At 34.3% G+C, this 15423-nt stretch overlaps 1 protein-coding gene across 1 annotated transcript; it reads right to left on the reverse strand.

The window, feature by feature from the left end:
- Positions 1–8926: 8926 nt before the first annotated feature.
- LOC125497854 (uncharacterized) lies at positions 8927–9921 on the reverse strand. The gene is made up of 2 exons (XM_048645555.1): positions 9719–9921; positions 8927–9554 (listed from the first exon to the last, which is right to left on the reverse strand). The coding sequence occupies exons 1-2, from the start codon at positions 9919–9921 to the stop codon at positions 8927–8929; spliced, it is 831 nt and encodes a 276-aa protein (XP_048501512.1).
- Positions 9922–15423: the final 5502 nt, after the last annotated feature.

Here is a 15423-nt window from a genome sequence, read left to right on the forward strand (position 1 = left end):
TTGATGGAGGATCCAGATCCTACCCAGATCCATAGGGTCCAAAATTTGAGGATCCAGATCCGTCAAAAATGGATCTGGATCCACGGATCCGGGTAGGGTCCATCACCCACTACCATCTCTACAGTGTTCTTAGAGGTCTCAATCTCTCTCTCTCGTCCTCCATCATTGATATATCCTTGTTTTCAAAAACTAATTTTGGAACATGATTTCAAAAATTGCATTCGTAAACTGATTTCGAAAATTGTTCGCTAGTGGTTTTACGGTGGGCTGGGAGGTAGGTTTCAGGGGAGGAGTGAGGAAATCGACGGGGGAAGGGGGCTGTTGTGTGAGTGGGGGTGGGTTGGGGAAATCGATGGGAAAGGGGGGCTGATTCAGGGGGTGAGAGTGAGGGAGGGGGTGGGGAGGTGGTGGTGGTGGTTGGATGGTGGGGATGCTGCAGAGGGTGAGGGAAGGGAGGTGGTGGTGCTGTCGCAGGGGGTGAGGGAGGGAGAGGGGGAGGGGAGGTGGTGATGGGTTAGAGTTTGAAGTTATGGGGTTAGGGTAGGGTTAGAAGTTAGGGTTTAGTTAGTTTTTTTTTTTTTTTGAGGGGAGGGTTTAGTTAGTTAATTAGGATTTAATTATGGTTATAAAGGTTAATTAACCCTAATGATTAACGGAAACTTGACACCGTTAGTCATTAAGGGCATTTCATACATTTTACCCCGAAAGTAAGGGTACCTGATGCATTTTTTTAAAAGAAGGGGTACTCCATGAATTTTGAAAAATCACAGGGTACCTGGTGAAAAAACCGTATTATTAAGGATTAGGGATGGCAACCCACTCTGAATCCGAACCTAGTTCGCTCCGATCCGAAGGAAAAAATTTGAGTCGACTCCGACAAAAAAGTAATCCGACTCCATTTAAAAACACCGACTTCGAGTCAATCAATCCTTTTTCTTATTTATTTTAATGTATTATTTATGTATGATCCGACTTCGACTTTCAGCCAATTGTATTATATAATATTTTCTTATTAAAAAAATGATTATTAAAAATAATAGTAATATTTAAATTATTAGTACTATATAAAATTTCCATATGATGATTAGAATAAATTGTAATGATTAAATTATTGTATTGTAAAAGACTATTCTATTTTTAAAAAATTGGCAGAAAAAAAAAGTCGGATCGGGTTCGGAGTCGGATGTTCGGATTTTAAGTCGGATGTCCGGATTTTAAGTCAGAGTCAGGTGTTCGGATTTTAAGTCGATCGGATGTCGGAGTCAAAGTTGGACTCAGATTTAAAATCCGACTTCTTGTAGGATCTGAGTCATATTATGCATAATCCGGTCCAAGTCCGACCCATTGCCATTCCCTTTTAGGAGTTTTTAACTACAATAATAAATAAATAGAAAATAATTTGTCGTTTCGCTCAAAATAATACAAATTTTCGATTATTATGTAATATAGTAAATTTTATATCAAAATTCCTACAATAGGTCAATGTGACATAGAACCTGTAAAACAAGTAAAAAGAAGAATTTATTTTTAAAACCTCAAAATCTCTCTTTTTCCCTCTCCCAATGACCGGAAACCACGCCATCCCCCTCCCTCACCGCGAAACCGCCCTCACCCCCCCTTCCACGTTTAGATACATCTCCACCTTAGCCAATCGAAAATCTCATACACATACCACGGAAGAAGCAATGACAACTACAAGGTGGAGGAAATGATTCCACAGTGTTGGAAGGAAGGGCAAAGATTTTTGGGGGCGAGATGACTAGGTTTGGTAGTTTTGGGGGTTGGGGTGGCTGGGTTTGGTTGATTTCAGTGTGAAGGAGTGGAGGGGTGGTTTTCGGGCTGAAGTGGCTAAATTTGGTGGTTTTCATGGGTGAAGGAGTGAAGGGGGGGGGGGGTTCGATGCTTTAGTGGCTGAGGGGTGAAGGAGTGGAGGGGGGTGATTTTCAGGGGTGTGGTGGCTGGGTTTGGTGGTTTTAGGGTATGAAAAATTGGAGGGGAATGGTTTTCGGGGTGTGGTGGCTGGGTTGAGTGGTTTGGGGGTGGGTGGTTGGGTTGGGTGGTTTTGGGGGGTGAAGGCTAGGAGGGTGGTAGTTTTCGCCTTTTCGGGGGGGGGGGTATAGGGTGGCTGGATTTGGTGGTTTTCAGGGGTGAAAGAGTGGCGGGGTGGTTTTTTCGAGGGTGGGGGTGGTTGTGTTTGCTGGTTTTGGGAGGGTGAAGTCTTCGAGGGTGGTGGTTTTCGGGGTGGACGTGGTGTTTTGGGTGGTTGGGTTGGGTTGGGTTGGGTTGGGTTGGGTTGGGGTGGGGTGGGGGAGGGAAAGAAAGAGAAAAAGAGAAAAAGATTTTTTTTATTATTTTTAATACAATTTTAAAAACAACTAATGAAATGGCGACAAGCGTCCCATTTTACCTGTTTATCAGGTTGCATCACGTTTTGGCTTACTCTAAGAATTTTGGAGTAAAGTTTGTAATATTCAAAAGTAATCTAAAGGTTGTATTATTACGAGAGAATCGGCCAAAGTTTGTATCATTCTAGTTAAAAAATTCTTTTATTTATGGAAAGTGGCCTAATTTTTTTTTATTTTAGGTTGGAAGATGGAGGATTTTTTTAGTGTTTAGAGAGCTACAAGAACAAATGATGAATCAATTCTATAATCTCTTAAAGCCGGTAAAAAATTCTTACTAACCGAGTTATCCTTCCACTAGGGGAAAAAACATAAAGGGCTGCGCAGGAAGGGCTGCGCTTTTCGTAAAAGTGCAGCCCTACTAGTGAACGGCTGCGCTTATTTAAAAAAGCGCAGCCCTACTAAGCAGAAGGGCTGCGCTTTTTAAAAAAAGCGCAGTCCTTCACTAGTAGGGCTGCGCTTTTTTAAATAAGCGCAGCCCTTCTGTAGGTAAGAAGGGCTGCGCTTTTTTAAAAAGCGCAACCCTTCTGCTTAGTAGGGCTGCGCTTTTTTAAAAAAGCGCAGCCCTTCCTGAAAAAATTTGAAATTTCGGAATCGCGGGCTTTGAAATATTGAGCGGGGATTCGTCAAATATATTATCCCTCATTCTCTCTCCTCTCTCACGTCCCTCATTATTCCTTTCCTCCTTCTCTCTCATCCTCTCTTCTCTCTCATCCTCTCTTCTCTCTCAAAAACTCCCATAAACATTTGCGACAAAAACCTTGAAATGATTTGCACTAAACATGGCGACGGAGTCCGATTGCCTATTGTGATACCTTTTCAGAAGCGGAACGAGCCAACGAGTCAAACACACGGCTATGCCGTGATGTTTAGGCTTTTTAAGCCATCCGAGTTCGTTTAAACCTCCAAATACCCATTTTAAGTTTTTCCGAAATTTTTTTTTTCCTTTAAATTATGTATTTGGGTTTTGTTTTATGTATTTAAACATTATTAGGTTGTAGTTCTTGTATTTTTTCAGATCTATAATGTTCTTGTATACTTCTCTTTGTTATATATTTTGATTAATGTTCTTGTATACTTCTCTTTGGTTTGATTAATGTTCTTGCTTGTATACTTCTCTTTGTTTTGATTAATGTTCTTGTATACATCTCTTTGTTTTGAATGTTATTCTTGTATACTTCTCTTTGTTTTTTTTGATTAATGTTATTCTTGTATACTTCTCTTTGTTTATTTTGATTAATGTTATTCTTGTATACTTCTCTTTGTTTATTTTGATTAATGTTATTCTTGTATACTTCTCTTTGTTTATTTTGATTAATGTTCTTGTATACTTCTTGTATACTTCTCTTTGTATATTAGTTTTTGTTCCTTTTTTTCATTTTCGTTTCATTCTTTTTATTGTTTTGGGTTTAGTATTTTCGTTTCGTTTCTCTTCTCTTCTGTTTAATTTCAGAAAATGTGAGATTATGAGTAAAAAAATGACAAAAAAAATTTTTTTTTTTTGGTATGAAGGGCTGCGCTAGTTAGGAAAAAGCGCAGCCCTTCTAGCCCAGAAGGGCTGCGCTAACTAGCGCAGCCCTTCTGGGCTAGAAGGGCTGCGCTTTTTCCTAACTACCGCAGTCCTTCTAGCTTAAGGGCTGCGCTTTTCTAGCGCAGCCCTACTTAAAAAGTGAAGGGCTGCTACTGAAAGGGCTGCTGTCAAAAAGCGCAGCCCTACATGCCTTTTTTAGCGCAGCCCTTCTTCATTTTTCCACTAGTGTTCACTCTCAGATGGAGGTTCCTATCAGAGTACAATTTTCTTGTAAGTTAATATGATCTTGGGCTAAATATATATTTTGGGAGTGGCTCTAGTTGGGATTAAACCTCCACCCTCATCTTCCATACTTATTGATTGTTTCATTGTATTTGGCATATAAATGGTAAGTAATTACTCCCTCGTCCCATAATATAGTGGTTGTTTCTCTTTTTTGAGGTTAAACTTTAAAATTTTTGACCAAATATTCTCATTAATATATACAAAGAATGTGGAATATTGTTAGGTTCGTCTCAATGTGTACTTTCATATATTAATTTTTTTATAATTTTATCAAATACAAAGTTGGAGATATCAAAGGTTAAAGGTATTGGAGACCTTGCAAAAAGAAAACAAGCATTAAATTATAGAATGGATGCAGTATGAGAAATATCCTCACTTATGGGTTGTTAATTTGGCTACAAGGTTGCTCAATTATTTTTAGGACAATGTGTCCATGTCAATTAAACTTCATTAGTGGATTACAAAATCGCCAAATAATATCATTTCCTAAGAGAGAGTGTGAAGTCTCATACCTAGATGTGGATTATACTCTTAAGGCTTAACAATTTTTAGAGTGAAAAACCATTCGTTGATTTAAATTCATACGACATCTATATCTATAAAGATAAAAAGCTAACAAACACATATCAAATTGAAATAAATATAATTATAAAAGTTTATTCATCATACATCAGGATTTACATGCACATGATATATCCAAGACTAATTTTTGTTATTGACTCATTTGGAACTCTTCTTTTTTAGTACAATATGATCCTTTGGATGTTTTTAATGAACAATGAATAGAAAAATAGCTTTCGGTGTACCATGACACACCCGAGTGTATGATGAAATTTTTGTAATTCTAATATGGTAAAATTAAATCACAATCATTGAGCATATTTAGTACATAAGAAAATCATCGTCTTTCTCATGACTATTGATGCAACCTTTTGCATGGGGGTCTATCGATTTAATGTAGAGTTTTGAAGTAGAACTAAATTTAATCCAACTTATTGTAAATGAAGAATTGACATTTTTTGTAGCCTTAAGACTTAAAAGCTATGTATACTAATAAACCTTGCTTATTTTGTCCTAGGTTTCACCTTCAAAATTGCTCTAACCATTTACCCCTCAAATTCGACACTTTCAACCAAAATAATCATATATGACAGTTTTATCAATTAAAACATTGTCCAACTAGGATAAATCGCCACGTGTCATGCATTTCACTAATGCATTGGTCAAAAAATTTGATGACTCCTCTAATCATGTGAAATTCAATCAATTACAATCTTCAATCATGTGCAAGTGGATCACCTAAATCAAAATTATTCCTAAATTGGAATACTTGATTTTATGGATTGATCTTTGATTAACTAATTCAAAATTATTCCCATGAATAAAAACGTGATTTGAGAAATTTAGAGTAAGTTATGCATTATGGACGGTTTTCCTAAGGAAAAAAACCGAATTAATTTTTTTTAACATTGTTTTACACCCTAAATCCATCACTATAAATACTCAATCATACCTGTATTGCATTACTACACTATACTCCACAACCCTAAAATCCTTGCTCTACTATCATAAAAAAAAATTATCCTCATCACTGATCGTTGGTAACAGCTCAGATGACTGACCTTGGCGAAGATTGACACTCGATCTAAGGCTTGAGGGCCAACCTTGTGAAAAGACATGGAGGCGACAAGCTTGTTGTTTATCCAACCGGTTAATACTGACTACAACAGACTTGTCGGTCAAGCAAAAGCGTTTTACTGCATAGCAAAATAGTAGCAACAACTGGGAACCAACCAATAGAGTTGAGAGGAAGATAACATCGAACGACACCATCATAATATCATATATTCACAAGAATCGAAACTTCAACCACAAAAAAATTGAAGGATGATTTTTTTTTCTCATCAGCAGAAAGTTACTTCAAAGAAGCATATACTTACTGACGAAATAATTGAATTAGTTGTAGTTAAAATTATTGTCTTCATGCAATGCTATTGATAAAATAGAGAAATTTTGTATGGGTATTTCACATGATGATCAATTTAGACTTTCTATTGATACTTTCACACTTCTTTTTAATATTCACGAAATTTTTCTAAAATGTTGTGCATCTGCATCAAATAATAAAATATCAAAAACATATGCTCTGTATATAGTAATTCGAGAATTCATCAATCAAACCCATGAAAGTATCCTCCGTCCTCTTTTGAGTAGAATGATGGGCTCTTAGGGTTAGAAGTGGGCATGAAACTTTTCGCTTTCAATTTTTTCTAAAATACAACAATCTTATAAAAACTTGGAGAAATTGAAAAAGATTGTAGGCTTGAGATAAGGAAATGAGTAAGAGAGGATGAAATATTGGTTGTGGCTTTCTTTTACCTCTTCTCATTTAACTGGGTAATCCTGTTCTCCCCAGCTTATTTTCAGTTCAGTTCAGCTCAGTTCAGTTCAGTTCAGCTTAGCTCCATTCTTTTATAACCATTTTGTTAAATATTATTATTATGTTGTATTCTTCTTCTTCTTCTTCTTCTTCTTCTTCTTCTTCTTCTTATTATTATTATTATTATTATTATTATTATTATTATTATTATTATTATTATTATTATTATTATTATTATTTATTATTATTATTATTATATTATTATTATTATTATTATTATTATTATTATTATTATTATATTATTATTATTATTATTATTATTATTATTATTATTATTATTATTATTATTATTATTATTATTATTATTTCTATATATTATTTTGTTTATTACAACTTTACTCATTATTACTACTATTATTATTAGGAGGAATATGGTTTAGGTCAAAAGCACAAATAAACTTAGGTTTGTAGCCCATAAACTAATGAAATCGCGTCAAAACGGGTTATGATGCAATTTTGCGCGTTCCGACCCAATCATTATTTTTATTACTAAATATTATTATATTAATAAAACAGTAATATTATTTACTTCTTAAATATTATTGTTATTATATAATCATCATCAAATATTAATTATCATCATCAAGTATTAATATATTAATACAAATAATATAAAATAATTATTATCAATTATCATTATTATCATTAATTATGATTATTATTAATAATTTATGATTATTAATATTATTTATTTATAACTATCATTTAAAAATATTCAAAAATACTATTATTATTATTCATTATTATTACTTATCATTATAATAATTATTTAATATTCATAATATTATTGTTTAAATATTAATTATATATTTATTACATTCAATCTAATTCAATTCAGTTTAATTCAATTCAATTCAGTTCAGTTCAACTCAGCTCAGTTCTGTTCAGTTCAGCTCAGTTCTGTTTGGTTTAGTTCAGTTCAGCTGTTTTATGAGTATGCTCAAGAGAACATGCCCTAAGAGTAGGACAATTGTAGAGTTCTCTCAAAAAATCACGAAAGAAAATGAAAAGAGTAGCATTTTGTTTTCTTTATAACTATAAGGGCATCGTTGAGTTCTAATTCATAAGCCAAAATATGAATTTTGTTTCCAATATCACATCCAAAACATAAATAAACTTAGTAATACCATAATGCATTTCAAAGATGCCAATCTAACCAATAATTCGAATGAAATTAAAATAGTTGTTTCATGGTTTATTGTTTTATATTCTATATTATGTACGATTTTCTAAGTGTTGTTTATTTATTTAAAGTTTTAATGTGCTTTTTTTCTTGAGTTAGTTTTAATATGCTACAAATCATCCGAACTGGTAATGTTTTATTTGCTAAATTAATTCTTAAGGATAGCTAACAATTCCTATTAATACTTAATAATAGAACAGGTAACTGAAGTTTTCCATTAAAATTTGTTAAGAGTTTTCAATAAAAAAAGATAGTTAAGAGGAATTTTCTGTCAAAAGTTAAATTGTACATGTAGATGGAGATTTTCTACTTGCATGTCTCAAAATTGAGGTTAATATTTTTGAAGTAGATATTTTACAGTGACAAATTCATTTTTTCTTGTTAAACTTATGACATTGTGAGGATAGTTCATTCTTTTTTTTTTGGCAATTCAAAGTTGTTATTGATAACCAAAAAAATGGAGGTACAACCTAAAGTGAAAAGAGCAACAAACTGCCTCCAGCCACCAAACTCACAATCAACTAGATCAACAGCAGCCTAGACCTATCATTCTCATTACAATTACAGGCAACTTTGAAAATTACTTCCTTGATGACAGCATGGGGCGGGACTCAGAATAGAATCCTTAAAATGCTTACTATTTCGCTGAAGCCAAATAGCATACAAACTTTCAGTATAAAGCATCACAAACAACTTGTCTTTACTTCTCTTACTCCTGGCCTTCTGAACAACCCTCCTCAGTTCACCATCTGCAGTATTAACAGGAGATGACTCAATGTATTGTAGAACTGCATTCCAGATAGACTTACTATATTCACATTCAAAAAAATAAGTGTTGCACACTTTCTTCTTGAACACCACACAGTTTACATAGGGTGTTACAATCTCTTTTCCACTTGATGATTCTATTTGTAGTTGCCAACCTATTTAGTAGAGCCATCCATAAAATGAATTTACTTTTAGGAGTAGCTTGATTATTACAGATGAGTCTTCTCCAACTGACTCTATCAAACCCCTCTTGCAGATGATTGTAGGCTTTTTTAATACTGAATTTCTGAGTATTGCTCACTTCCTCCCAACCACCACTATCCATCGGCAATATCAATGGCACCTCTTTTAACATAGTATGCATGAACCCAACACACCCACAACTTATCTTGCTTAAAAGATAAAGCCCAAAGTTGCTTCAGTAATGCTGCTTTATTCCATAGTACCATGTTGATTATATTTAAGCCCCCTGTAGTCTTAGGCTGTTGGATAAAAGACCAAGCAACTGGAGCTTTTTTTGCTTTTAACCCCCCAATCCACAAGAATTTTCTATAGATGTTCTCCACTGCTTTAATCAGCTTCTTTGGAAGAGGAAAAATTTGCCCCCAGTAATTTTGCATGCTGCCAAGTATTGTTTCCACCAATTGAAGCCTACCAACATATGACAGTAGATGCGTCATCCAACCTTGGGCTCTAGATGTAATCTTGTCAATCAGTGGTTTACACTGAGAGAAGGAAAGTTTTTTTGCTGCCAATGGTACTCCTAAATATTTGAAAGGAAGTAGACCTATAGGCATATGGATCCCTTCAGCAAGCTGAGTAGCCACATCCTGATGTATCCCTGAGAAATAGATACAACTCTTCTCATTGCTAGCTTCAAGGCCATAGGCCCTTGAGAACTTATGAAAAGCTTCCATAATCTTCTCTAATGAACTATGATCTGCTCTAGTAAACATGAGCAGATCATCAGCAAACATTAGATGAGTTAGGCCAATCCTTTCACACTTTGGATGAAAGTTAAAGTCAGGGTTTTTACTCATATCACCCAAACATCTACTTAAGAATTCCATACTCATGGCAAAAAGAAAAGGGGACAAAGGTCGCATTGCCTTAGACCGTTCATAGCATCAAAAGGTTTGGCAGGAATCCCATTCAAAAGGATAGAATAAGATACAGACTTCACATAAGCCATAATCCAGTGGGTAAACCTTTCAGGAAACCCTAGTTCCTTAAGCATACTCTTCAAAAACACCCATTCTACTGAATCATAAGCTTTCTTGATGTCAACTTTGATAACACATCTAGGAGACATGTGACTCCTATTATACCCTCTTATGAGCTCAGTTGCCAATAAGATATTATCCACAATTTATATTCCTGGGATAAAACCTGTTTGAGAGCAACTCACAACTGTGGTAATAACCTTCTGGAGCCTATGAGTCAATATTTTAGAAATCAATTTGTAGAGATAGAGCAGCAGGCAATAGGCCTATAATCTTTTGCATACAAAGCATTATCCATCTTAGGAATCAGTGTAATATCAGTACAATTAACTGGTTTATGAAGGTAGGCTTGGTCAAAAAACTCTAGCACAACAGCATAAACATCTTCCTTAATTACATTCCAAGATTTCTTGAAAAACACTCCATTGAACCCATCCAAGCCAGGGGTCTTTGCATCATCAATGGAAGCAAGAGCTGTATCAATATCTTCAGTAGTAATTTCCTGCATTAGTAAGCAACAATCTTCAGGTTTCAGTCTAGGCCCCTCTCTCACAACCCTTAGATCAATGCCCTCCAGCTGCTCAGCTCTTGAGCCAAGAAGGTTGTTATAAAATCTTGTAATTTCCTCCTGAATCTCAGATGCATCAGTCAACCTCTCACCCTGATCATTATGAAGCACTGCAATCTTATTTCTTGCAGTTCTCACCTTAACTGCAGTGAAGAAAAACTTGGAGTTGGAGTCCCCCAAGGTAAGCCAACTAATCCTTGCTTTTTGATGCAAGATGCTCTCTTCAATTCCAGACCACTTCCTAAGCTGGTTTAGGATCAACTTTTCCTCCTGCTGTGTTTCAGCTGCATATTCCATCTCAGGCAAAGCTTGCATAGCAGCCATCTTTTTCCTTAATTCTTCCACTTTGAAGTGAGCCTTAGAAAAGCTTTTAGAGTGAAAACTTTTCAAAGTTGCCTTGACAGCTTTCAGTTTAACCCAAACACTTTTCATTTTATGAGCACTAGAAATAGAATTCTAGGCTTCTTGGACTACTTCAATAAAACCTTCTTGATCTGCTGGAAAATTCATGAATTTAAAAGGTTTACCTCTTTGGCTTTAACCACCCCCAGTATCAAATAGAAGAGGAGTGTGATTAGAAACACTAGGATCAAGGTAGTGAATCACAACATCAGAGTAGTGATTAATCCAATCACTATTAACAATTGCCCTGTCAATTCTACTAGAAACCCTCTCCAGCCCTACACCTTTATTATTCCAAGAGTAGAAATGCCCACAAGAAGGAGCTTCCATGAGCTGGTTATCCATCAGAAAATTATTGAACTCTATAGTTTCTGCTTTTGAAATATCCACTCCATTCATTCTATCCACAACATTACATACAGCATTAAAATCCCCATCATAATACAAGGCCGAGTCTGACCAACAACAAATCTTGTCATTTCAGTCCAAAGACTCTTCCTAGCAGCAAATGAGTGAAGTCCATAAACTGTAACCATATGAAACATGAACATTCCATCTCCATCTTGCACCTCAACAATAACCACCTGCTCTGAAACAGATTGAATTATAACTTTAGCTTCTCCTACTAACCACCCTAACCAGATTCTCCCTTTATTCAAGTGATCATAATTACAAATCCATTGCCACTCCTTGCCAAATTTTCTCTGAATTTTAAAGCTGTTGTGAGCTCTAACTCTAGTTTCCAGCAAGGCACAAATAGTCACTTTATGAGACCTTAGGAAATACTGAATTTCCTTCAACTTCAGGGGATCATTCATGCCCCTGACATTCCATGTAGTAACAATCATTAAGATAGATAGGGGATAGGTCCCCTAGCGCCCCCAGGTAACCCTGAGCCAAATTGCAGCTGTAACCCACTCTGCATCACAATCTTACCTTTATCTTTATGCTTTTTAGTAACCATCTTCCACACCCCCTCTTCTGGATCTTTTTCTTGTACAGTACTAGGAGTAGAAGTAGGGGTAACTACATCACCAATAACTGCATTTGCCTCCTCAATCCTTATAGGAACACTAGACCCAACTTCTTCATGAGTAGGTATACTAGGGATAACATCAGTAGTAACTGGATCTTGCACCTGTTGAGATTTTTGCTTTACCACCCATCTCTGCACAATCTTATCAGGAATTTTAACCTGGTCTTGAGTTACACAGTTATGTCCCACCTTCTGGCATTTCTTACAGAAAGGAGGAAGCCAGTCAAACATCACCTTCTGCTTAAAGACAACACCATAGGGATCCTCTACTTCAATTTTCTTATGAATATCTTGCGTCACATCTATCTCAATTAGGACTCTAGCAAAAGACACTCTCAAACACTTGCTTGTACAATCATCAGCATACAATGGAATCCCCAAGACACTTCCTATCTTACTAAGAGAATCCTCTCCCCAGCAATTGAGAGGAAGGTTAGGAAACTTCACCCATATAGGTATCACTTTCAGAATTTCTTTATGGAAATTAAAATTTGCACTCCAAGGTTTAACAATCATAGGTTTCCTAAAGAACAAATGAGACCCAGAATATGAAATATTGTCTCTCTCCTCCCCGGTGTTTAGTTTAATAAGAAAGAAACCTTCCTCATGTTTATAGATCATTGGCTCCTCCACTAGACTCCAGTTAGCAGCAACATATTGATTAATAGCTGTCAAAGTGGGGTTCTGCCCTACCACATACACCACAATTGCATTCTGCCATCATTCCCCCATTTTTTCTACTTCAACTTTATCAAGCTTTGCAACAAGACTACCATTGATAATGGAAGGGGCAACAAATTTCAATCCTATACCATTTTCAGAAATGCGAGTGGAAGCTGTAAATCCCTTCCATTTTTGCTTAGCAGCTTCCTGATGCTTCGATTGATCTTCTCATGGTCCTTCAACACCGGGTTCCAGCTCCACCGGAGTTATCTCTGCCACCTCTCTTGTTACTGTTCCATTGGACTCCTTCTCTTTCACGTTCAAAAGTTAAGATTTTTCCTGTTGCTCTTCTGTTCTAGCCTCTCCCGGAGTCGACGAGCTACTCGCCGGCCAGAAGATTTCTTTTTCCGGCCCATAACCGACACCGACGTACAATAGCCTTATCACCTTATCGTACGCCAAGGAGGTTTTAGGGGTTTAAGGTTAGGATAGTTCATTCCTAGTATATCATTTATTATAAATATAGATTATTATGAAGCCACTTTTTTTTATTTAAATATGTACTCATGCACTACATGAGTTTTAAGTATTTTGAATATGTGCAACCATCAAATATTTGAAAATAACCCTGAAAAACGAAAGAAAATAAATTTACCTATGATAATTCCTTTTGAAACTTTTTCACCCATATGGTTATAAATCTATTTGTAATAAACTTTTATCACGAGAACTCGAATGTTACCACTAATATAGTGTACAACGAAATATTTCAAAATGTGAAATCAATACTCATAATATTTATCTACTTACTGTTTCATTTATCTTCGTTGTTTTATTTTAGACTAGCATTTTTTGCATGCGATGCGTGCTTGGATTTTTTTTCAAAATAGAAACTCAATTTTTTTCGACGTATGTAAAAGTCAAAATTTGAACATTAGAGATACAAAGTATAATTGTTTTTATTTACAAAATTTAATTGGTTTGTCTCTGTACTTAAGTCTCTCACCAGTCTTTTTTTTTTTTACTTTTCAAGGTCAAAATTCTATGAACAAAATAGAAATTTTATTGAATTTATTCTGATTTCTAATATTATAATTTTTTAGTTGATTTTGAATTAAGTACACTACTTCATATATTGTGAAGAAAGTGGACACTTGGATTTCAAGTCAAATTTTTGTGAGTATGTATTGACGTTGTAGTGTATTGGTTGTAGTTTGAAAGTTAATCTTTTGGTTTTTATAAAGTTTCATCATTTGAGTGATTTGTGTAATGTAAATTTTACAAATCTATGATTTTAGTTGACTTGTGAGTGATTGTTATAATTTTATTTCTAGTATTTTTATTTGAATCTCCCTTTGGTTTGCAAGTGGATTTGTAATTTAGAAAGGAAAAGGGATAAAATATATAGTCTCTTCACTCGGGAACCATAGCTCCCCCTTCCCTTATATAATAGAGATATGTTGTACTTTAATTCTTGAATGATATTTTACATAAACCTTTTTACCTTGATAATTAATCGCTATAATATAATAAAAAGAGATAGGTCCAAATATATGTAAGAGTTTCATTATATATAGGAAACACTATGAAAAAGTAAATAATTTTTTTCCTCGTCTAACTTCTAAATTATAATTTCACTACAAATACACCTCAGTTTTTTTTTCCTTGTCTAACTTCTAAATTTTGTTTGCACACATTGGTATTTAAAAATTTCCATCATTTCAAATTTGGTCCTTTTCTAAATTTTAACACTTTTAGCTTCAATTATATTTGAAATGAAATTTTGATTTTTTCATACACAATTTGATATTGGAATTTTTTTTTAGAAAAACAAAAATCGTTACTTTTTGCAAATTAATTTAGTTTTTTTTTTCTGAAAATGGATTTTTGCAAAAAGTTTGATATTGTTTTGTTTTTCAAAATTTATTTCTGAACATGGATTTTTTGCAAAAGTTTTGGGCAAAAATTTAAATATTGGCATTTTTTTTAGAAAAAACTAAATTTGTTTTATATGAAAATGAATTAAATTTAAGTCTGATTGTATAAAAGCCCTTTTGAACTCATTATTGTTTATTTCAACTAATGTGAAATAATTTGGAAGTTTGCAAAATTATGCCGATGGATGAATGTGTGATATCACCGTCAAAATCTTATGTTTTTCTCAAATTTCTGTTTATAGGTAACTTTTGTGAGTATTTGTAAGTAAATTTTTGTAGTAAATATTTTTTTATGTATTGATGTTCTAGATTATTAGTTTTACTTTGTATGTTAATTTTAAGTTTTAATAAAGTTTTTTGATTATTTGAATGATTTGCAACATTATTTTCTTATTGTATGAGTGATTTGTAAAGTTTCTTCTTTTAAGTGATTTGTGAGTGATTTGTGAGTGAGTGTTGTAAATTAATTTTCGGTAGTTTTTTTTTGAGTCTCGAATTCTCGATTTTAATTTTGAGATTCTTTTTGTAATTTAGAAAGGGAAGAGGGGCAAAATAGTCGATTCAAAAGAGGACACCATAGCTCCCCCCTTCCCTCATATAATAGAGATGAATTGATCTTTTCTTTGATTTGATGAAAAAAAATTCTATGTTCGTGTATCAAGAGTTACAAGCAAAAATGGTTTGAAGATTTTAATATGTGATAAAGAGCGTGAGAACTCAAATATTACCACACATGTAGTGTATAAAGAAGTATTTCATAATGTGTAATAAGTATTATGAAATCTTTTAACAATTCGACTTGCGTGGACCCGGTTCACACTAAAAATAGTGTGGACCAGGCCCAGACACGTGACCCGTTAAACAGTACTAACATACACTATATCACTTTAATTTACACTATATCACTTTAACATATACTATATCACTTTAACATACACTATATCATTATAACATACACTATATCACTTTAACATACACTATATCA

Source organism: Beta vulgaris, chromosome 5 (genome assembly GCF_026745355.1).
Source record: "Beta vulgaris subsp. vulgaris cultivar EL10 chromosome 5, EL10.2, whole genome shotgun sequence".
Taxonomy (NCBI): Eukaryota; Viridiplantae; Streptophyta; class Magnoliopsida; order Caryophyllales; family Amaranthaceae; genus Beta; species Beta vulgaris.

What these genes read in the sequence shown, in the direction of transcription:
- LOC125497854 (XM_048645555.1), bottom strand. Translation starts at nt 9,921, where the DNA reads ATGTCTCCTAGATGTGTTATCAAAGTTGACATCAAGAAAGCTTATGAT. An exon ending in GATGCTATGAACGGTCTAAG is followed by an intron (nt 9,555 to 9,718) that starts GCAATGCGACCT and finishes CATGTTTACTAG; the next exon opens with AGCAGATCATAGTTCATTAG.